The 24,908-nt window shown below is 36.6% G+C and overlaps 1 protein-coding gene across 4 annotated transcripts in view; it reads left to right on the top strand.

Moving 5' to 3' along the window:
• CNST (consortin, connexin sorting protein) overlaps nt 1-24,908 on the top strand; it is a 58,617-nt gene that overhangs the window by 7,666 nt on the left and 26,043 nt on the right. For all 4 annotated transcript variants that reach the window (XM_032102622.1, XM_032102625.1, XM_032102624.1 and 1 more), the window contains 7 exons: nt 6,294-6,731; nt 13,935-14,140; nt 17,071-17,101; nt 19,624-19,710; nt 20,180-20,294; nt 22,760-22,781; nt 22,955-23,051. In XM_032102622.1, the coding sequence (XP_031958513.1) occupies nt 6,294-6,731; nt 13,935-14,140; nt 17,071-17,101; nt 19,624-19,710; nt 20,180-20,294; nt 22,760-22,781; nt 22,955-23,051 (996 nt within the window). The remainder of the gene's footprint in view (nt 1-6,293; nt 6,732-13,934; nt 14,141-17,070; nt 17,102-19,623; nt 19,711-20,179; nt 20,295-22,759; nt 22,782-22,954; nt 23,052-24,908) is intronic.

Raw genomic sequence — 24,908 nt, 5'->3', positions numbered from 1 at the left:
GTCAGAAAGTGCCAAAGCACCAAAGTGTTCATACTCAGACATTTTTGTAAATTCAATGAAATTAGATAAACCACTCCTGCATCTGAATACTTCTTGAAGGACAGCAGTCTTAACACATTTGAATAAATAGACCTCTTAATCTGTGTATCTGACACAGAAGCAGAAAGCACATAGAAAGATATTTTTACTCCTAGTACATTTTTTTCAAAGCCAAACAGGGCAAACTGAACAGTCAGGAGGATGTTAATGAGATTCTCTCATGGTGAGGCTGTCCAGTAAAGGGATATAAGTCTATCTTTTGAAGTGATAAACTACTAGTGAGTCCATGCTATAAGACAGCACAACAGCATGGATTTTTTTTCTGCAGAGGTGTCAGGTTAGGTAATGAAAGCATACATACAAATATCTTTATTCCCCTTTCTTTAGAATCAGCAGCATTCCAACCGTTGTATTTCATATAAAACACAATGCAGTGCATAATTCTGCTAGCTGGAATTGGTCTGGCTTTGTGAGATTACAGCTACATGAATTGCCTACCACCTTTGTCTGCTGTCTCTTTCTATAGCAAATTCTGTGATGGTAACTTCAGCAACTTTTCTTGGTTGTGGCGAGGCAAGGGCACTCTGGTGATAAAATATCTTGGCTTCCACATTAGATGAAGAAGCAAACTGTTGTAGAGAAGTTGCATTTGAACTTCTCTAAAGAACATATGGACTTTTTTGTTTATTATCTCCTGTAACAGCACAGTAGACATTGTCCTTTTTCTTGCAAGCTAATGGACTCGTAATGCTATGTTATATGTAGTTTTTACATAATGACATGTAGATACTGTGTCATTTAGAGTTTCCCCCCATCACTGAATCTTCATTTTGGTATTAAATATAAATGTTCATAAAATGAGATCAATCTTTTTCCTTCTATGTGGATGTTAATGGGCAGTAAGAAGAATTTGCAGTATGTGTTTTGATTGTGTATGGCCATGACAGTTTTCACATTGGTTTTTATTAATTTGTGGAAGATTATTTGTCAGTATGAAGAGAGGCATTACAAGACAATATTTAAATTATAGTATCTTCACACCAGCTATCAGAAAGATCAACAGATTTATTCTTCTTAAGAAATATGTGGGTTAGGTTTAGTCATTTTTTAAATTTTAGTGTTTCTACAGTTTTCCTTTTTTTTGTTCTAATGGTAGAAACACCAACTCTGTAAACATACCGGTTTTTCAAAATACTTGTTTCATTTTCATGGAATCAGTTTGATCTTTTTTTTCCTCTAGAACTTGTAAAGCTGCTTGTATTTAAGTAAAAAAAAGGGGGGGGGGGCGGTGAAAGAAGATTATAAAACCCCAGCAACAATAAAGAAAATTAAATTCCTTTATTACTAGGTAGTGTCTACTTTTCACCTGTCCTTAAACCTGAGACGTGCTGAATTTCTTCTTTAAAACGATGGGGATTCCACAACATCTCTAGACAGCCTGTTTGGTTGTTTACATAGCAACCTTTTCTAGACCAAATTGCTGTTGCCAAATGTAGTGCTGTCCCTTCCTTTCTAAAACTCTTACCTTTACCTTGCTGGGATCCAGGTTATCTTTTGTACATTTGTTCTGTGTATATTGTGCACACCCCGCCCCCCCCCCCCCCCCCCCCCCCCCCCCCCCCCCCCCCCCCCCCCCCCCCCCCCCCCCCCCCCCCCCCCCCCCCCCCCCCCCCCCCCCCCCCGCCCCCGATTGTAATTGATTAGTGCCTGGCAGGACATAATGAATTCTCTTGTGCATGTAACACTTGCTGTATTATATCTTGGGAGAAGAAGAAAGCTTGGACTCATGGTCAGTTTTCTATTTGGTATCTCTTTGAGATGGTTTTCATCATAACAAACTGGTTAATTCCTATTGCATATAGATGTGCTTTATTCATTCCAAAAGGTTGGGGATATTCTGTTTATCTCAGTGAATTTTATGTTATTCCTTTTGGAGTGCTTATTGCTATAATTAATTTTTAATTAAATCGTCAAAAATGCTTATAACTGCTTTTAACTGCAGACTTTATACAGCTATTATGGTTTATCATCGAAGTTAATGAAAATATCGCATAGAAGCAACACTGGGAACCATCTGAAATGCCCATTCACTTTGAATAGAGTAGTGTGGGTAATAGAGTGGGGAAGCTGACTTTCAAAGAATTAAAAGACTTAAATCTCTTTAATTAACACCGAATAATTAAATGGCATGAGAATGAGAGAGGGAAAATAGTGTCTTTGGCATAGGAGCTATATGAAGGTAATCAAATGGAATAAAAAACCAATTTGATGTAACTTTTTGAATGTTAGAAGAAACAATGTTATGATCTTGATTGTTCTGTAAGATATGTCCTAGATCAGTAAATGAAATACTACACTGTATGTTCAGGAAACATTCACAAACCACCCCCAGCTGTCCAGGATGAAGGAGCTGTGTTAGTATGAGGGTTTAGGGGGGCTGGAGGGGGGCTGGTGGTGTTTGTGGTTTGGTTTTGTTTTAATGTCCTCTTCAAATTTCATCTGTGCCAGGTCAGATGAAACTTTTTTACTTACTTTCTTACTACATTTTTTTTTTTTTAATTCAAAAAACACAATCCAAACAGCTGTATTTAAGGTTATATTTGCATAGTAAGGATAGATGGAAAAAAGCGAGCAACTGAAAAAGTTGTCAAAATTCTATTAAGTTGTATGAAGTACATGATAGAGAACACTGATGAGCATGGGCCTTTTAAAACTGAATTTGACCTAAAATACAAGTGAGGGCCATTTCTCTAATGTACATACTGTTTGTCCTAAAGCAAACAAGCATGCAACTAATTTCTTCAATACAGACTTTTTCTTTTAGCCACCTGGCAAATATTTTCCATTTTATTTTTCATTTGTGCTATAATCTCCATGATAACATGTGCCAACTGTATGAATCTGTGTGGCAACTGAAGCACATTTATTCACTGGTACCTTTTAACAAAGGTCAGCACAGTTCTGTTCAGTGTTAGTTTTTATTTCAATTTTGAGCAACCAGTGAAGGGAGGACAGATGGGCCTATGAAGAAACAAACATTGTTTTTAAACATGTTGTTTGTGTTTACGATTCAATTTAGTGGCAAAACAGTAAATAGAGGAACTGCAGGTTAACGGCCTTTTAAATATAGTTTAAATCATGAGGGATTTAAATTCCATTTTTGTTTATAAATAAGTGTTTCTATGTGTGTTTTTAGACAGAGCTAGAGTTCATTCTCACAGGATTTAGATTCACTTTGATACCTGCCTAGTGCCTTGGTGAACTCAAAAGAAACTGCAAATAGCAGCACTGAAAAATGAAGAAGGTAAAAAGTTTCATCAGGGTGGGAGGGGAAATCCATTTAAAAGATCAAGGGCAAGCCTGTTCTAAATTCTTTGAACTAGCTCTTTTTGGATTTTCATTCTCTAAGGAGTCCTAAGGGTTGTAGAAAGGAATAGATTTTCAGGGCTACTTTTATTTGGAGAAATACTGAGTTTCAGGCAATAAACCAAGAAATGTTGTGCTCTCCAGCTTCTCAGCTAGAAACAGACTATCATTTTAGCCAAATGTTCAGAGGAAGTGAGTTAACATTTTCCATCAGAATGTTAGCTTCCTCTACAGAAAATATCACTTGTCACAAGCATCTTTTCTCATTTTTCACAATCAAATAGGAAATGCCTTGTTCAAATGCATTCATATTTCTCTTTCCCTTTGCTGGCTGTTGAAAGGATAAACTGTTTTCTACGGACAGAAGCAAGACAGTGGTGGTAGGACATCCTGATTTTTAATTATTGCTGTTAAAACTAATTCCGTATTGGGTTTGGGCAATTTACTTCAACCTCTTTTGATGCATCATTTGATCGATGAGCTAGGGAAAGCAGCAGTAGTTATTATTTCATATGGCAGAAAGAGTAAAATCTGAACCTTTCAAATATAACGTCATGTTTGGGATTATTTTTTTAGTGCTTTAGAACAGTTATCAATAAATCAACATAACTGTAGTGTGGGTGTCTATCACAATACCTTCTAGTTCTGATTCTTTATGGTCTGATTAAAGTTTTGTTCTCCCCTTAACCTTTTGTTTTGTGTTTAACTTTCTTTGAGAGAAAATGGCTTGATTAAGGAGCATCCGTCTAGTGAACAGATGCATTCTCCAGATAACTTCTCAGTATCTCCTCTAGAGTTCCCTTTGTCTTTCTGGTGTTCAAGGAAAACCGATTATCATCTAATGTGGCTGACAAAGGAAAATGCAACTTACATCTCTAATGTATAATGCATTATTCTTCTAGTCTGGGATAGAATATTTCCATTGGAAGGGACCTACAGTTATCACCTAGTCCAAATACCTGAGCAACTCAGGACTGACCGAAAGTTAAAGTATGTTGTAAAGAGCATTGTCCAAGTGCCTCATAGACGGGCTTGGGGCACTGACCGCCTCTCTAGGAAGCCTGTTCCAGTGTTTGACCACACCCTTAGTAAAGAAATGCTTCCTAATGTCCAGTCTAACCCTTCCCTGGTGCTGCTTGTATGTTTTAGGGTAGGCTGTAATTTTTGTTAGACTGGTATGGCTGGAAGTGGTTAGCAAGTTCTTCATGTTGGAAGCAGAGATGGAGTTGTCCTGGGTGGTGCTGGCTTTTGTTTTTGTGTTGCCCAGCTAGTGGTGGCTTGTTGCCCTCTGTGTGCTTCTCTGGAACTCCTCACTGTCTATTTAATCAGGCCTGTGCTTTGTATGGTTGTCTGTGAGCATATTATTGGAGACAGTGTGAAAAGCCTCACCACAGTCACAGGGAATCGCATCCATTACTCCCCTTTCCTCTGCTGAGCAAGTCAGCTCTTTGTAGAAGCACCACTTACCCATCATAAATCCATGCTGACTGCTCCTGATGACCTTCTTATCCTTCATGTATTTGAAAATGCTTTCTGGGCTAACTTGCTGTATTACCTTCCAAGGACTGAGGTGAGGCAGAGCAGCCTGTAGCTCCCTAAATCCTCCTTCTTATCCCTAAAGCAGGAGTGATCTTTTCTTTTTCTTTTCTTTTTTTTTCTCAGTCCTTTTTGCAGGTACAAAGTTTATGAAGGAATGATTTGGGGAAAATCTCTTCAGTAATCTTTACCAGAAATATGTTTCTGTGTATGAAGGAAAGCCTACATATTCTTTTGATTTTTTTTTCCATTTGTCTGCAATTTTAATTCTTCTAGCAACTAAAATGAAAGATTATCTTGCATATTTAGCAAGTGTGTATTTAATTTACTCAACTTGTGTATGCCAAGAGTTAAGAAAGCCTGTTGAAAACAGGTAGCCTAAAACGTATTTTCATTTGAAGGAAAGTATAGGTAGCTGCTGTGGGAGGCTTACCTAAGCTCTTCTGTAATACAAGAGTGCTTGCTGATTCTTGGCTGCACTATTTAAAATGTGAACTAAATCTAGTGAGATGTACATAATGGAGCTGTATTTCAGGTATATTGTTGCTAAATTGAACAGCAGTATTGCCGTGCTTCTAAAGGCTAAAGATAGGAGCAGATACAATAATGATCCTGTAACATGTAGGTCTTCTGTTAAGTTACTCTTTCTTTGTTCCCATGAATGTGTCTAATTGCAGCATTGATTGGAGTTGCATCTTCGCAAAAAGGGAAAATTGACTCCTGCTGAGGGTAGGTGGGGGATTAGGTTTTTTATCAACAAACCATCTGCTTCTGTGTATACTGAAGACATGTTGAATGTTTTCTTGAAAATAATGTGACAATTGAGTCAGTAAGCAGGTTCTACTTCCATCTAAGTCTTATAACGCAGTTAATCTATCTGCAAGTTTGATCTGATACTATCACTGACAGAATTAAGGGTTGTTCTACTTTTATTCCTCCCTGGTTTATTTTTATTTCAGGCAAACTATGATCTTATGTGACAACAATGCTTTTGTTTTAGCCATGGATTTAAAGGGGGGGGGGGGAGGGGGACATGGGGTGGCTTCTGTTTATCTTTTTGTTTTTCTCATTTCCTCAGCTATAACACTGGGAGCACTGCTGTAAAGATCAGCTGTGCTTTTGCTCAGGTAACTGGAACAATTATAATTGGATAAAAAAATAACTTTCTAGATTTTTTTTGTATGTAAATATCCCTGGCTTTAAGACTTTAAATGGGTCAATGAATGAAAGAAATTCCCCATACAGAAAAGCTGTATCACTTGGCTAATGTGAATCTTTATTGGCTGGCATTAGCATTATTTATCTATTATAGTATGCATATTATAAATGCTTTGTTCCGTTTTATATTTTAGGTCTAAAAATATCTGGAAGGAGATTAAGTGGTTCAACAAGTAACGCTCTAATGGATGACAGAGACTTTCCACCAAATGATCTGCAAATAGACTCAAAGGACAGTGTTCCTGCTAACTATAGGGTAGAAAGTTTGGTATATCATTTGATTCCTTCAGCTGATGAAAATGAAAATCAACTTGACAGTGATGGGAATGAAGTTCTGACCAGTAGTAGCATTGCTATGGGACGACAGGATAAAGGTGAACAGGATAACATCAATAATAATGAGAATATGGACAGTGGAGACTGGATCCCAAGCTGTAAGGAAAGTGAGACTGAGAGAAGATCTGTAAATGTCCATATGGACCCTCAGCTGGAGGAAAAGCCCATTACAGAAAAACAGCCAGGTGGAAAAAGAAGTCCAAGAAGCAAAAGAAGCTCCAGTAAAAAATCTAAAGGTACTTCATTTACATTTTTTTTGTTCTGTTTACTTCAGAAGTAACACTGTAGTTTAGGTCTGTGAATTAATAAGAAATATAATTTAGTTGTTGTACTAATTATTTTTAGCATTTCACTAAAGGTTTGGCAGCTTTTTGGTTTGTTTACTTTTTTTTTCCAGAACTCCTAATAGTCTTCAATCAGATTCAACTCTAAATGTTTTCACCTTCTGTATTTAAACAGTGGCTATGTAGCAAATGTAACACATCAAATAAACGCAGGTAGGGGGAGGTACACAGTGTCAGTATGGAAATGGGGCTGGCTTCCAAATCAAAATAGACAGAAATTCTGGCATTATGGTTTTGTTCATTTGAACATCATGGTTGAGTGCAAGATTTTGGTGTCTTGATCTCATGTCAAGATTTGGAATCTTGTTATGAGTACCACATAGTTTGATCTTGGCCTGCTGTTGTAAAATTTACTTACATTTTTCAAAGCTTACCAGATCGTCCTAGGTTGTGTGTTTTGGGTGACAAATTTAAAAAATGTGTTCTTACCAATTTTCAATGTTACTTTTTCTTTAGATCTTTTGGATATGAGTTGGATAAGGAAAATGTTAATGTTTATTGCATGTTCTTTTTTGAGATCCTTCATCCCTTTTTGAAGGAGTAGGATTTACTGTAACATGATGGGTTATATTAGGTTTTTGCCATACATCCTAAAGCTTATGTGTCATAGTGCTGTATATATTAATTAAAATCAGTATGTTTCATGCATAGCTTTCTTTGAAAGCACAGCTGATTCACGTGTGCTTTTATTCCATGCATTTTAAAATAAATAATTTTAAAATACAGTTTTCCTCATAAATGGCAAGTCTTTTGTGACCTAATTTGAAAACTGATTATGATTTTAAGGGATTATAGAATAGGTGAAGACAGGAAAGGAAGGAAGCCTTGCATTCCATATCTTGTACAAATAGGCAAAATCTAGAAAAGAAAAATATACATTTAGCTTTTTCAATACTCTCACTTGATGATTCTTCTGTTTTCACAAAATGCAGCTGACTGTGTCACAATATCTTGATGTTGCAAATGTCATTATTTTAGTGGCAATCTTCCATTTAATTTCCAGCACTAGCTATTTTAAATGATTCCTGAATACCTCATTACACCCTCTACATTAAAGATCCAAACTAGCTTTCTTGTCTTTATACCAACTCAGAGTTAAAGGAGAGAATAATCAAACTAGAGTGGAAGATTCCTGAGTGGGTGACAGCAGAGCACTACACAAGCAAGCTGGAATATCAAACTAAATACTTGCATGGCATGTATGTTGTGATTTTTTAAAAAAAATTATTTTAAACTGTTGAGAAATCATGGATGAGTTACTTGGATTCATAACTGAGGAAGAGATTTATGAATCTTTTTCCCTATAAGCACACCTGTTAGGATTACTGTTAAATGTTGCCATTCTAGAAAAAATGACATTTGACTTAAAAAGCTTATTGTTCATATTCCTCTTCTTGCAAGTGACTAAAGCAATTTATGAGGAATATGGAAAATTACATTTTAATCATTTTTGTTTACTTGCGACTCAGCAGAATATTGGTGATCATTAGAGACGCCAGTCTTTCACTCTCAACATGTTTTTACTTTAGAAGAAGAAGCAAGTACTCACACTTGCAATGTGTTTGAAACCCTCTAAATAGTTGTTCGTAAAGAATAAACAGTTTGATTATTATCTGTCTGTATATGCTCGGAAGGTGTTGAAGCTAAAATGATCCTAGCTTCTGCTATCAGTAGACTGAAATGCAAGATTAAGAATCACTGTATCTAGTTGAAGATCCATCAGGTCCAAATGCTTCCCCTGACAGAGGCCAACAGAGTATTTGTAGGTGAGAGTATAAGGACAAGGCAAACATGTAGTCATTTGCTTCCATGTTCTGCTTGCCATCTGCAGTAATCTCAGGACTTTCCCAAGTGGAAACTGATAGACTGTAATACTTTAGAGTGAATTTGTCACCTGACTTACAGTTGCTTTTTGCATCCATTTTGGTGTCCTGGAGTAAGTAGTTCCAGGATTTCATCTATTTATTGTTTGAAAAAGCACCTCCTTTTAGCCCTCGTGATGCTGCAGGAGACTTATTAGAGTGGATTGACAAGTCTATAGCTTCTAGAGCCCAATTTTTTCTCACATTCTATTTGTATACTCATCGTAGTTTTGAATGTACTATGATTATGTCTGGTTAGAGAGGACTGTTGACCAAAGAATTGATGTACATTTCAACTGAAGAATTTAAACTTTGGTGATTATTCATAATGTTATTCCTTGTAATTAATTGTACTAACTTTAAGTGTGGTAGACATAGTGATTCATTATATTTAATCTGTTTCAATATATTTTTGTAACTATGGACTTCAGATTATCCACGTTCTCTGAAAATGAGTTCATCTTTTTTCAAAAGGTCAGTCCTGGCATAACTGGTAACTTCATGTTGTAAAATCATTATAGGATTCCTTAACATGGTATAGCATGGTAGCCTGCACTCAATCTTTTCTGCCCAAGGTAATTCTGCAAAATACGCTTTTTCTGTAAATTATTCCACTTATTTCTTAAAGCAGCTTGAAGGTGGAAGAAGGAAGAAAGTGGAGTGTTTGGGATGGATTTGGTGTTGAAGCAAATAAAATATATTAATATAAGATAGATTATGTGAAAATTCAAGTAATGTACGTTACTTAGGGTTCTGTGCCAAACAAAACAAGATTTTGGGCTTGCTCAGTTAAAGTTTGTAGTGGTTTGGTCCAAAATACTCATTACTGTTTATCTGCTGTGAGATAAGAATTAGGAGAAATGCAAAACAGGCACCAAACTTGAAAGAATATAAAGAAGTTTATTAACAGACCTAAAAGAAGGAAAAAAAAAAAATTATACCACCTTCAGAACTCTCCTCCTCCCCCCACCTTCCTCCCTTCTCCCACTGACAATGTAAAAAGACAACCCTTAAGATGTTCAGTCTGTTTACCACTTCCATAATAACCTTGTTCAGTCCATTTAGAAAGAGAAGTCTCTTCTTGCTCATGCTATGAAAACATTATCACAACGAGACAGCCGCCCACTTCCAAATATCGTTCAGTCCATTTAGGAAGAGGAGTCTCTCTGCCTGCGTGTGAGTCCCTTCCCCCGACTTGCAGCTTTTCCCGCAACTGCTTTCGAGAGTCCACTCTTGAAGTTTTTTGGGGTATAATTTTAAGGTTGAGCCGTTCAGAAACAAAAACAGAGGCCCTTCTCCTTCCCTGGGAGCAAAGGGTCTTCCTCATCTTCATCGTTAGGACTATCTCTGGGAGCATCTCTAGGGACTGAGGTTTTCTCCTTTCCCATTTGGAGCAAAAGTCCTCATCTGGTTCATCTCTCCCTGTCCAAACTTCTCATGAAATTACAGCTGCGTCAGCATCTGCCTATCTCAGCGCAGGTGCTTCTGCTCACGAGTTGAACACTCCACCCCCCATATCTTCATGAAATTACAACGGGATACTCTGATATATCATAGCTTCACAACAGAATTTCAGCTTTAAGCATCTCCTCTCTCTCTTCCCTCAGGGTTTCAGCTCTTCACAGCAATAAAAGGGTTAATCTCACCTCGGCCTTGCAGCTTTGCAGCTGGAATGTTGAATTTTTCTTATCGAAGTGGAGAGGGGGGAGAGCCGAGCCGCTCCGGCTGCCCACGGCAAGGCAGTGGGGGGGGTTCCATGGCTGGAACAGGTCCATGGCTTCAGGATGGCCGTGGTCCGGCCCGGCCTGGCCCAAGCAGGGGCCCACACGGGGCCCGCAGCCACCTGTCCCAGCGCCGGAAACGAGAGAGAGCTTGGAGGGGGAGTTTGCCTATTCTTAAGTGTGGATCACAGAGGTGGTCACAACTTTAAGTGGCTTAGAGAATTGTCCATATTCAAACTGGCCAGCTGATAGGTTCTATCAGTTCCCAGAGGAAACTGTAAGCACCCCTTAGCAAGGACGTCCCTTCCGGGACTATGCTTGCTAACCTATGACAAAGTTATATCTTTACCACCAACACTTTTGTCTCAAGAGCTCTTTTAAAAATGAATGGGTTTTAAATACTTGCTGGTCTTTTTTCTTTTTTCCTCAATAGTTCCTGAATGAATCAGTCTGAAACAGCTTTCATTTGGTATTGAGTACTAAAGGATGTTTAAAAAAAGATATTGCCATATGTTTTCTGTACTAGAAACTTCTGTTCCTGGTGTCTTAAGCTAGTGCTACTGAGTATGAAAATTCAAATTCACATAAAAAACTGAGGGCAGCATCCATAATTTTATTTTGATAGCAAATCCCTCATACTTGCACCTCTGATTCATTCTCAGGCAGGTAGCAAGAGCATCTTCATTTCATATACTTGCAGTACAGACAAAGAAGAAAAAAAACCTGAGACGCACTGAAAAATGTGGGGTTTTATTCACGAAGTGTGTCAAAATTTGATAGGTTTTAGGCAAACTTGGGGCTGCTTCTGTGAACTGTTTCGGAAATTGAGAGAAAGTTTGCTTCTCTCCATGTCTTGGGAAACATTGGCACACCCAGCTGGGCATAGAAGGTGTCAGCTGAAACATTTGTGAGCCTGGCAGAAGAAAAACTTGAATCTGGCTCTTTGCCATGGGCCTACTTAGTGCCCTGGCCACTGATGTCTTCTGTGTCTTTCCACATACATTTTCGTAAAGGCTTTGGTTCCATTCTAGGGTGGAGTAAGTATCATTGCTTTATAAAGTAAAAAAACTTACTCCTTCCTTATTAAAAAGTCAGAAATATATGTAAGATACCAGTATCTAGTTAGAAAAAAAAATTATCTGCTTTGGACAGTAAGATTGATTCCTGGAAAAAGTAGTATTGTGTGCTGTTTTCAAGAATGGAGAGAAAAAAATAAATAGGGATCCTAGCCCATCACATCTTTATGATAAAATAGCATTACTAAGTGTTACAATAAAAGCTCTTTGTTGTAGTGCTACTAAAATACAAGTATTATCTTGTGTTGAAAATCAAACAAGGTTGAATTAACCCAAATAACTATAAGGCCTTTCTTTTGGAATCAGAGAAGAAATTTCAGGGCAGAATTTGATTCTGAGTGACAGCTCAACTATATGTAGGAATAAGAATGCAATTTATAAAGGACATGTTAGCAACAATATCATGATAACATTAAAATTAAGGTTTTTCATGATAGTTGCTGTTGAGCATGTTGCAGTCCATGTTCATGTTTTGATATGACAGGTGATTATTAACTGCTTAATAAAGTGCAGTTTGAAGTGACATTTGGTTTCTGTGGTTGTTTTTCTGAGAGAAAAGGTTTGCCAGAACATGAGGACCCTCTTTTCTGGTTTCATGATAATGTGCTAAACAGGAAGCTGTATTTTTAAAGACAGCCTTAATTCCATCTCTAGAAGTATTTCCTGCTTTGTATCTTGCATCTAGTTATGTCTCCTGTTGCTTTTGGCCCACAGGAAGCCCAAATAAATACCGGAAAATCAGAGATGTGCATTAATATTGAAAAAGCAATGTTAAGTTACACCCATGTTTTTTCTGGCAGTAAGCCCTGTGAAAATAGCCACCCACAGAGATTTAGTACTCCTGAACTGGATAGTTTATTTAATAAAGAGTTTAAAATAATCAATAGTAAAATGGTGGAGCCTTCCATGGACAATCTATTTTCTTAGCCCCTAAATCTTAAACCTTTCTTGGGCCCTAAATCCTAAACCTGAATCATCACTATTGAGTTTCAGGGGCCATGAACACGGTGGGGGGGTCTGAAACCGAGTGCCCAAGCTGAGGACACAAAGGTACTTGAAACAGTGCCCTCACCTTTCTGTCTTTCAAATGATAACATGGTCTTCAGGAGATGGGTGTAGCTGGGGAACAATACTCATCATAACTTGAGTTTATTGGAGTTTATTGTGCACATTTCTGTGGCCTAATTCTCTAAATCGTTTTAAATAATTATGGGATTTTTTTAAAGTTCAGTCTTATGCAAGTGTGTCAAATTCAATGTTTTATGGAGAAAAAAAAAGAAGTTTATTAACTGTTGGAATCAGCTGTAGTTTTCTGGTTGCTCCTAAGGCTGTGTTTTGTAGGAAGCTGTAATTTATTGCTTTTATTCTGTGATCTTTGTTAGAAACCGATCCAGTCAGTATATGGGTAGTTGATTTCTCCCACTACTGCTGTCAGTACTACTACTCTACACTTCTTCCTTAATCTCATTTAACATTTTCTCATAACTGTCATATTCATGATCAAAATACACAACAGGTTTTGAATTTCTAACAATAAGATGTGGGATTTGCACCCAGAAAGTTTTTTTCATGTAATGTTCTTACACTGTTATGTTTTGCATTATTCTTGAATGCCTGACTTTTTTTGACTTCTATAAAACTGGAGACAACGGGAAACTGCCAGGAAATGTAGATTGAGATTGTAAAATTGAGAACCTAGTTTTCTGTTTAGCAAGTTCTGAAATCTAAAATTCAGTTTACACATCCTTGTGTCATTGTTACCAACATAGATCAGCACTACTGGCGCATTCCCTGGACTCTCAAACAATCCAGCTATCTAGAGGGGTCTTCCTTTTCACTCAGCAGGACAGCCCCCTTAGACATCTCTCTCCCACAATCAAATCTCACACTGTCATCATCTACTTCTTTCTGTCCTTTAAGATCCTGTTGTTACTGTGAGGAGTCACTGTGTTATCATCTGAAGAACAAGAACTGGTCAAATTGTCCTTCCTTCCTTGTCTCTCCACCCCCAGGACACCTTCTTATATGAGGTCTTTGGCAGGAGCAAAGAGGCAAACTGAGAATCTCATTCACACTGTCCTCACCTACCTGCTATTTGCCCTTTTTGAGCAAAACTGCATTCTCAACAACTTTTAGGTCATCCTGGTCTCTTACTAGTAACTTTGTGGAACGCTTTCAGTCTAAGTGTTTTGATTTTTTTTTCCCCCGTAAGTAAAAGCAGGGTCCCAGTTAAAAGTATAGACATATATCTGATGTATGTTACTGTGTTCTGTCAGGTAGGTGAGCTGACAGTGAGACAGACCTGTCACAACTAATTTTGACAAGGCCAGTATTATACTACGATTTTATTCATAACGTTCATATTGAAATTTCCTAAAAAAAGCAACTTGATGTATTTTTTTTTAATCCTAACGTTAGTATTTGTCCTTTTTAAAGGAGTTTCTACAGTGGGAACCACAGCAATCCAGGAGGAAAATACTTTTATTACAGATGCAGATTTTGTGCAGGCTGAAGGTGCTGTTGAAGTAAAGGAAAACCTTCATCCAAAAGAACAAAAGCAAACGTTGCAGTCTCTTTTCTCTTTGCTCCGTGAAGAGGTTGAGCAGATGGATTCAAAGATACTGCCTCTGTGTCTCCATCAGGTACTTTCTGTGATTTTGGGGTGCTGCACCCAATTTTATTTTTATTTGAGACCTTTATTCATTAGGAAAAATATGCATAAATGCAGTTTGTGCCAATACTCATATCTGGACAGGATATTTTGATGCACAACAGATGGTCAAGGCAAATATCTCCTCTAAGATCTTCTAATATTTGTTAAATTATAAATTGCCTTGTACATTCTGTAGTTAAAGGAAACTCTTAAGGATGGGTTTCTAATTCCCCAAATGGGAAATTCGTTTGGCAGGAAGATTTTGGAAAATCACTCTTTAATATACCTTGAATAAGGTTTGTAAGACACTGGTATATTTACAGGACAACAGATACCTAAATAACATTTTAAATCTGGAATTGTTTTTACTGTTACAGACTTCTTTCTAGCATAAATTTTATGCATTAATGTTAGCATTCAAGGTTTCTTAGTGTATACCTTTATATAAGCACAGCTGCCACACCTGCAAGACCAAAGGAAAAACTGTGGTTTGAAAAGCAATCTTTCTTACAAACTGACCAGTATGTTGATTTTTTTTCTGGAGGTGATGATGCAGAACAAATATGTAGATAGAACTTGATAGTAGTAATTTATAGTTCAGTTGTATCAGACTAACAGCAGACTAGAAGACCTTTTGCTTGGCTGTGATACCTAATGTGGGCCATATGTAGAAACTATAGCTGTCTGATTTGACTTAGCTGCGTCTTTATTTTGGAAAACTGGATGGTTTTAATATTTTAAACTTCTAAACTGCAATGACAGTCCTGCATTCTTCTTCTCTTTGACACAAATAAGTGGTTTTATGGGAGAAAGATGTTTCTCTTTAGGATTGCATATTATAGATAATCTACATTTAACAGAGAATTTTAAATTATTTTTTCTAATCTATGCTCAAGGGAAGATACTTTTCCTTAACTTACAAGAACTTTTTGATACTTTTCCTTAACTTATGAGAAGCTTAGCTTTAGGGTTAACAATTTGTACTTTTAGCCACATCAAATTCAGTGGTTGTTCATGAGCCAGTACAAAGGTCATTTTTGGAAAACAAGGTAGGGCAAAAACATAAAATGCTTTACAAACATCAGGGAGATCCATTGCACATGATGGAGGTGAAATCTATTGCTTTTCAGATGAGGAAGCCAAACCCTAAGGGGAAGAACCTTTTGAAAGTCATACAGGAGCTGTGGCAGAACTGAGAACAGAATCTGCATATTCAGAATGAAACGTGTTCAAACACTATCTCGTTTTTCCTAAAAATTATCAAGTATTTTGAATGGAGTGTTTGAAAGAAAGCTAATGGAACTTATGAGGATCATAACCTTTTTTTTTAATTGGTGATGGGAGAGGGAAAGATTTTAAGTTTAGCATTCCTGTAGTCTATTAAGAACTTTTTTCCCTTTCGAGTTAATTAATCTGTCACCTTCAGTCTTTTTTATTTCAGATCACTAATACAGCCTAACAGTAACATTAAACCAAGTCTAGTAAATAAAAGTCTTCTATCACATTCTCTTTCTATTCTCTATGACAAAATTCAACGTAAAATCAAGAGCTCTGTCAGATGTTCTGGAGTACTAACAATCCGTGGTGTTTGTGGGAAGTCAGTATTGATAATAGAGCCTGTGGGATAATAGGGGCTGTTCTAAGAGTCGACTTTTAATTAAAATAGGATGTAATTTTTTTTCCTGTCTTGAATGGGATTAATTTGATTTGTTTAGGACTTGTTACAGAATTTAAGAAGTATTTTTATATAAAACATAGGTAGAGCTTTGACAGCTCCGGAAATCCTTAGGAGGCTATTGTGGACAGCAGACAAAATAGGCAGATAAAGAACCTTAAAAGTCACTTACTCGTTGTTTTTCGAAGGTACTGGGCTCAGAATGGTCTAGTGGTTAGTAGTAAGGCTGAGAGCCAGGAAATACAGTTTGTAATCTAGACTCCTCTATCAAGCTGCTGTCTTTTTTGGGCAATCATCTTTAGACTTTTATAGAAATGCTTATCTAAGCCCTCCATATTATGACTACTTAAATTGATATGTCCCAAAGATTTTGAGACTGAATTTCAGTGTGCTCCCGCAGAAGTCACTGGGGTATCATCTATGAGGTGCCTCAACCTGAATGTTCTGGTATCAGGGTACCTGCAGTTCCTGGGCACATTTTGCAGCTCTGCCCTTGCCTCACCATGCATGGCAAATAGGAAGGCTGCCAAAATTCGCTGTCCCTGAGGACTGATTAGTTGCTGCTTGTAAAGGTCAATGATAGTATAGAGCTCTGTGGAATAATTCTGAGGTTTATATTTTTTGTATTTCATTGCATTTACAAACAAAGATGTCAGTTTCCTCAGCTTTCTAGGAAAGCCTGCACAGTTTTGTAACAAGCACAAGTAAGTTATTGTTGCAATTCTCAAATATTTTTTGTCTGCAGGGAGACAAAAGACTGTTCTTTTCTCATCAGTCAGGAAACCTCCATGTCTGTTTTAACGCGTTGCAATGTAATACTCAGGAGAGCACAGCAATGATCTTAATTTGATCAAACATAAGGAAACATTGGTCAGGCACAGAATTCAAACTCTTGAACTTGTACCAGTAAAAACAGTACTTCTGTTCTAGGTCATTTTAAAGCTTTCTATTAGGATAACTAAAAATGTTTCTGAAATAATTTTTGTCGTAGCAACATAAAACCCAACTAAGATTTGGGTAAATCCATTTTTTGTGAGAGGACTTAATATTTCTTTGGTGTTTGATACTCTTTTAAAATATTTTTCCTAGAATAGGAATACATGTATTTTGTTTGGACATACCTATTTTACCCAGACTAAATAGGAACCTGCAAACCAGATGTTTAAAGCTATGATAAAAAGTTTACATTACATCCTACATGTCATTAAAATTATAGATTCTTAATTTTTTTTTCACTTTTGCAGATAGCTGAGACCTATTTTCAAGAGGAGGAATGTATCCTTTTACTTGCAGAAATTGTTGCACATTATTAAAATATTGTGGCGTGATAAAATATAAAAGGCAAATGCATTACTGTTAACATGTTGTGGGTCAGGGTTAGAAAGAAGTGAACAACCATAATTTACCCATGAGTGAATATACAATATGCTAGGAAATCCTCCTTAATCAAGCAACTGGAATGTGAATTAAGTGATAAATTCATTTCCAACAGCTGTACTGATGCAATCATTACTAGCTGAGCATAAACAAGGAAGAAAATATTTTCAAAGAACCTTTTGTTTTTATAGGATAACTTCTATTCTAAGTATTAGTAACTGGGAATATGTCCAATTTAGAGATTAGGACATGTATTATATCAAAAAGGGTACTAGTAATGATGGAATTGTCACAACAGTTGATTAGAGTATATACTACAAATGTCTAAATTGGAATAAAAATACCAAACACACAGAGCTGAGATCAGCAACCTGCAAACAATAGCAAAAGGGTATTTGATGAATGCTAATTAGTCAAAATCATATCAAGGTAATCTGAGAAATTGTTTTAGGAAAATATGGGTAATTGCTTCTGGGAACAGTTTAATAGTTCAGTTTATTTTGATTTGTTCCTAGATAATGCAAGTAAGTTTGGTCAAAAACTTGTAATAGCTGAAGTGCTGATAATTACTCTGATATATTTCAGTAATTGTGTGAGAGAATAATAATATTAAACCTTAAAGTTAAGTTATAATTTTAGAAAAGGTGGACTGGGATTTCCTCTTTGCCTTAAAGGGAAAATGATCAGATTAATAAAAGAAGAGGCCAGTGGTAAGCCCTTAAGGTATATGTGATTCACTAAGATGCACCATGTATTACAGAATTTGTGCATACAGATTATGTCTTTATTATGTGATTCGTTACAAACAAAACATAGCAAATAGGCAATTGTTATTGTTTAGTAGGCTAAATAACAAGGCATAAGAAACATAGAAAAATTATATTAGCCTGTCGATAAAACCAGAGAACTAACTGTTTCAACATTATAAAAGCAATCTATAAAATAAAATATCCATCACTATCTTAGAATACTTCATTTTGCTTTGGTCATCCTAATTCAGAAGTGTCCATCAGAAAATCCAAAATGCACAGCGCAAATTAAAGGCATGGAAAAATTCTGCAGTGAATTATGGTGCAGGGGGAAATACAGTAAATTTAAAATTTAAGCAGCATGGTAGAAACAGTTCCTCTTTCATTGAAGTTGCTTTAATTGAAAGGCACTGTATTTAAAGGTGATCAAAGGAAATATTTTTTTAATGCAACGTATACCTGATGTGTGGAATTCAACACCACTATATAATACATATTTATGAAGGATATCTCCACTGTACCTCCAGCCATCAGTTTCCTGAGGTTAATAAAGAACTTACTTGATCATGTTGCACTGTATTAATTATCCATGGCAGACATTTTAATTCATCCAGTGGGGAACCTCATATTAACAATAATTCGGGGTTTGTTGCTGTGATCCTCTAAGGCTCTCTCTGTGATCTGTAATTCTGTTTCTAATAACAGATTTCCTGAAGACAGGGAATACTCTTTCCATTAATATTGTTATTCATAAGCCATGCTGTTGCATGAGGCTAACAAGAATAACAAGTACTTGTTGTGTTTTTGTAATAATTACTCCAGTGTTTTAATTAGTATGAATAATGGAAAGTGGTTTTTCTGTTTTACTACGAACCTCATTCACTGTACTTTTATCCTCATTGTATTGTAGAATTACATGTCAAATAGCTGGTAAAACAGCTTTAAACAGCACAACTAACAACTCAGGCTTGGTGGAACTAGAATTATCCTGACTGATGTAAAATACGTGACTATCAGTGTACCTTTGTACATATACTGATAACCCTAAGCAAGGGGAAAGAGTTCTTCATGTAGAAGAAAAGTGAGCAGAATCTTCAGGAAGACAAAAGGTAAACTCAGCATTCCAACAGTGTTGTATACAATGGTCGAAAGGGGGGCAGGTATTTTTCAAAAGTTTAAGTTGGAGAACTTGTTTTAATACTGTCTCCAGCCAGTCAGTAGAAAGGAGCCATATTTTTAGTTAGTCGTGGTTATTGGCACATATTTGTATTTCTTGAGAGATACTGCTGGTATTTGTGTCATTGTTTTGCTTTTCATTTCCCAGAGATTTCATTTTTTTGGTAAAGTTATCAATAATAATATTGCAGTCATTTCTTTTCTAGAAAAATCTTCTGTTGTGCTCAAGGCATGTGGGAAGAGGTAGCTGCTGAAAAGAATAGGATTTTCATTTTTTTAATGTTTCTCAACTTACTTGACTTCTTGCCTACCATTTTCATGTCTGCTGGTTTTTTTTCTTTCTTGCACAGAAATCTGGATGCTAGCCATTATTCGTTTTGATTCACTTATTTCAAATTTCAAGTGTATAGTTACTTCCCTTTCAAACATGGTGCCAATTATAAATGTCATACCATGTCCACGTATGCGTGCATTTGCCTTTAACTTTCCATTCAGATGAGAAGGCGATGAAGTTCATTCAGCTTGAACGACTGTATCATGAGCAGCTGCTTGCAAATCTTTCTTCCATACAGGAACAGTGGGGTGAGTACCAGCTAAACTAATATGGCAGGAGAAAAACTTACTTTAGTTTGCATTTCTAAATAATAGTTACGCATATTGCCAGGCTAAAAAATTTACATAGCAAAAGCAGCATTTATATCAGAATTTCTCTGAGCTTGTTACAAGAAGAGTATTCCTGCTTTGGATTTGTTTGCACACTTTTAATTGTAAAGGTGCAAATTGTTTGTAATTCTTTATTCTGCTAATCAAGACTTTGATCCACAGTTGTTTTGAGCTTATTTTTGGGTTAGGATTGGTGAGTCTGATGTGATGAAAATAAAGTATGTTCCAAAAGAATAGGATGCTGTTCTGCATAGTCTGAAACAAGACTGTAGAACATACACAGAAAAGTTGTCAATATTTCTCCATTAATTAGTTTCACCTAGTTTTTTTTATATGAAGCAAATGCTACTTTTATATCTTGAGTAAAAATTATTTTGATTTAATTTAGAAAGAAAATGGAAAACAGCAGTTCCCAGTCCAGTGACAACACTGAGGAATTCAGATAAAGAACTGAGTGGCCAAGAACTGGAAAAGCTTACTAGAGTTTGCTCTTCACATCAACAGTGAGTATAAGAAAGTATTATTACTTTTCAAACTAATATGTTACTGCAGCTGTTGTCTCCTTGCCAGTATGGGATAGTCACTGTCAAAATAAAAGTTGCATCCCGCTGACTTGAATTTGGTTATAAAGTGGTGGTTCTTTCTCACATGTAACTAAAATATTTTCGTTGCCATCAGTTTTCACATTGTTTTAATATTGTTTGAGGAATGTATGAAGAGTAGATCTGAACTGTTTTTAGCAAATCATCAGTTTTCCAGAACTGGAGTTTTGAGTTTTGTTATTTCAACCAAGGGAAAACTGAATAGTGTTAATTTAGGACAAGAGAGACTGTAGAACTTATGATAGTGTTCATGTCTAATACCTACTGGTTTAATCATTGTTTTGAAATGCAAGTGCCCAGCATCTCAGACTTCAGCACCCATACCTACCCCATAGGATTTTATTCCCAAACTTCCACATTTTAGGACAATTCCTTAATGCTTTATATCTATTAATTTCTTATGGGTTGCATTAACATGAAGCAGTGATTCTGTACTTGCCTGGCAGGACAGTATTCTGAACAATGAAATCTCAGTTCATAGCTGCTTCGCCTGATCCATCAGCCTCCTGAATCAGTATATCACAGTATAGCAAACTTGTGGGCAGTGCCTAGGGTGCTTTTCTGGGTAGTAACACATATGGGATTGTAGCCATCAGGAAGGAGGAGGAGAAGATCTGTTCTTTCGTGGGTGAATGTCCTACTGTCCAGACATTGATTTTAAGGGACAGATGGAAAAAATTATACGAGCTGCCACTGAAAAATGATCAGCCAACAGCTATAAGGAAACTAACCACATTGAAAGGCTGAAAAAAGGCCTGACTGACAGGAGAGATGCTCTCAATGAGATGGGGAGAGAGAACTTTTTGTAGTACATTTGCATTGGCTTAGTCAACCTGCATGTCACAAAAGCCAAAATGCTCCTGTGGTTCATAATGAGTATGATGTGGCTATCAGATTTTTTTCTTCTGAGTGATAGTACCAAAGTTTGAAAACACCCCTGCTGACTGCCACAATCCAGGTGGGAATTGTTTATTTGTATTCTGAATGCCTTTGGGAGGGAGCCCCTGGAAAGGTATTCCAGCATTCCCACAGGAAGAGGGGGCAGGTCCAGCACCGTGGCTGCAGGTTTGCACCTGCAGTGTGCTGCTGCTCGAGATTGCACTGAGTGCCTGAGGGCTGCCTCAGCCTACATTTGCCTGCACATGACCTTGCCAGCTCACAGAAAGACTGACACTCAAGTCTGTTGTGATTTGTATGCTGCAACGAGCAGCGCTTCCCTGTTGTCACCTGGATTGTCACCTTGTTGAGAGTAACACTGCTTACTCCTTCATTTCAGTTACAAAATACCATTCCCTGTTCTGAGAAACCCTGCAATTTGATAAAAATTGAGGCTTGTGTTTATTTGCCATGATTAGTGCTCTGTATTTAATATTATTACTCTTTCGAACTCCCTGGGCAAAAGCCTATTTGCATTTATTGTTTCATATAGGGTTTTTTCCCTAAGCTTTAAACTCAATTTACTTTTAAATTAAAATTACATTTTATTTTTTAATGAATCACATGCAGGTCTTGGAAAATGTGAGCATCTTGCTTTTGAAATTGAAAGTAATGTAATGTTTTCTTATGCTCAAGGTTTACAGCAACATATTGGGCATGTTTGCTCTTTAAAGATAGTTTTGAGTGTCCTTTATTTGAAGTTTAAATGGTAAAATTTAAAAGTCAATGTAACTTTTTGAAGTTTTTGTTAGAGAATATGGACATCAGTACCTTTCCCTTGTCTCTCCAGTTTTTTTTCAGTAGCTTTAAATAAAATGCTCCACATATTACCTTCATTGCTGTATGAAAAACTGCAAGACAGATTGTGTGTGATAAATCACATTGTGCATGAATCTCTATCCAGCTGGCAAAGTCTACACTGACTGTGAGCAGTGTTGATTCACCTGTGAATCTGAATGGAGTCAGTGAGAGCTGCTGTACCTTACAGAACCCAGAAAATGTCCCAGTCTGTGGAGAGTGAAATAGATTTTTGTGGGGGGTGTGTCATTCCTCAATCTCTCTTATAGTGATCAGTATTTTAAATAGTAGTAGATATCAAGTCCTTACATGACTTTTAAAGTTGATAGAGTTTCTTCTGAGCATAACCTTTTACAGGAATTTACATTGCTTGATATGTTGCAGTAAATTTTCTTCCAACTGCTTTCCCAATTAGGTGGAACAATGCTAGGGCTAATTGGTCTTCTGATGATATTAATGCAAGTACAGATTTGTGCTTGAAAGTATGCTAGCAGGCTGACACTTCCAATGGAAGAAAAGTTCTATGCTAATTTTAGAGCAGAGCAAAGGTTTCTAAGATTTCAATTACATTTATTATGAAGAATGTTGCCACTAGGTTGTTTAATTTATTCTTTTTTCCTTTATTGCTGCAGGCCACAGGCATCCAAACGTAAGGTAAGCAGCCGTTTAATTGAATTCTGCTTTGTCAAAATTTGGCAATAAATATATTTTAAATATTACATAAAATTTTTCAAGTTTAGAAGCTTTTTGAAGTTTGAATGTCTCAAAAAGTCACAGCATTCCTGTTTAATTCCAAAAATTACAGGCAATACTATCATATTTTACAGCTAGTAGCCGCAGAAAATACATGGGAAAGCAGTTGTTTGTCTCAGTTAATGGAATCCAGAAACTTAAAGGAAAGAGAAGCTACTGCTTTTAAATCAGGTATGTGTGTATGTATGTATATGTGCATAATTTGTTTTAAATATGACGCTGTAATGACATATTCCTATATATACAATGAAGCTATTCCATTTGAAGCTACAGCATTTGTTGGATTTCTGCAGATGCACAAATGGATGAAATTTTTTTTTCTCAGCACAATGGGTAAATAATGCAGTTTTAATTAGTCATTGATATTCAGAATTGTGAAGTAATTTTAGCCTCCATCAAAAAAAGTCTTAAATGTGCATGCATTTATAGCAGCTTACATAAGCTACAAAATTGTGTAAAACTAGAGATAAGATGCATAATTTGTATATATACAAATACATACGAGGTAATCAACCTGATGACAAACGTTCTGAGGTGTGGCAATTGAGCATTAGTAACAATTTTAAGTTACATGCAGTGTGCTGATTTTGAGATGCATTTTTCTGGAACAACACAGTAAGCTATGAAGCCTTTGGGGGGTCTTGAAGAGAAAATCATTCAGTTAATTGTTTTCAGTGCATCCTTTTATGTCAGCCTCATTTTCCTTTTTCTGCCTTGGGGCGGTGGCCGTTTCGTTAGAGTAATTTGTTAGAATCTTTGGGTTCTTATGAAACATTTAAAAATTAATGAATTGTTAAAATGGAGACAGAGTGGGAAAGAATATTGGTAGACAACCAGGCTGTGCTTTATCTTTCCTCTCTCTGAGCAAAAAGTTTCAGGTTTTTTGCCATATTCCAGTTGCCAAAATTGGCCTGAGTACCTTTCCTCAAAAACAGCTAAATTCCTCATAAGATGAGAACTGGCCTAAGTGATCCTAGGAGGTCCCTTTCAACCTAAACTATCCTACAAGTGTGTATCAGCCAGGATGTTCAGGAGAATCAGAAATTAATGAAGACACAGAGTCACAGTTCTCTACATGTGTGGATCCTCCTTATATCCATCCTCTTTTGCCATGACCCCTATACTGCTTTTTGTCCACCTTTATTCTTGTAACCTAACTAAATATAAAACATTAGAAACATGAAACAAACATGTTCTACAGCTCAGAAAGCAGATCAAAAGAACACAGTGCTTTTTATTTTTGGATGGTTGGAATTTCCCATGGGAAAAATTAGATTATTACAATTTTTCCTCTGATTTTATTCCAAGTGGGAACAAAAGCTTTCTGGAGCAGAATTTCTGAACATTTGAATGTTCTAAATTCAGGAGCATTCTGTTTCAATGTCGAAATACTTTAGTACAACATCTTGACTTAATGTGGAAGGAATTAATGGTGTAAATGGATTTTTTCATGCCTTTCTCTTAATGTAAATCTTGTCAAAGTTTCCTCAAAATCTTTGGGTTCCTGTGAAATGTTGGTAAATTAATAAAGCTATGTCATCCAATAAAAAGCAGTTCTGCTGAGAATTTTTCAGTAGTGCTAAGTACTTTCAATACAAAGATAGGAATATTTCCAGCCTAACCCAAGTTTAAATGGTTGAGATTTGCAAAAGATGCTTTTCACAAGATTAGTGCATTGTTGAGGAAGCAATGAATTCTCTCCCTGACAAGCATGAGCAGCTGTTCAGGCAGCATGTGGTCATTAGCTACTGCTGCCCCTCAGTGTCAATGCATCAGTAGCGTGGGGATGAATGGGTTTTGTTGCAGTTAGAAGGATTTGGGTAGGGAAGGCATCAGTATCAACCAGTACAGAAATTTGACAAAGGTGATTCATAATCTGAAATAACATTCAGGTAACAAGCTGTGCCCTAGTGATCCAGCTCAGGACTAGAAGCAATATGACCATTTGGGGCTGCCTCTTGATTTTGCCTCAACCCAAGCAGAATCCTATATTATAATAAACTTACAGTTCCTAATATTTAACCTTTT

The sequence above is a fragment of the Corvus moneduloides genome, chromosome 3 (genome assembly GCF_009650955.1).
Source record: "Corvus moneduloides isolate bCorMon1 chromosome 3, bCorMon1.pri, whole genome shotgun sequence".
NCBI classification, from domain to species: Eukaryota; Metazoa; Chordata; class Aves; order Passeriformes; family Corvidae; genus Corvus; species Corvus moneduloides.
The sequence above is the reverse complement of the archived record's forward strand: the minus strand, read 5'-3'. Positions and strand labels throughout refer to the sequence as shown.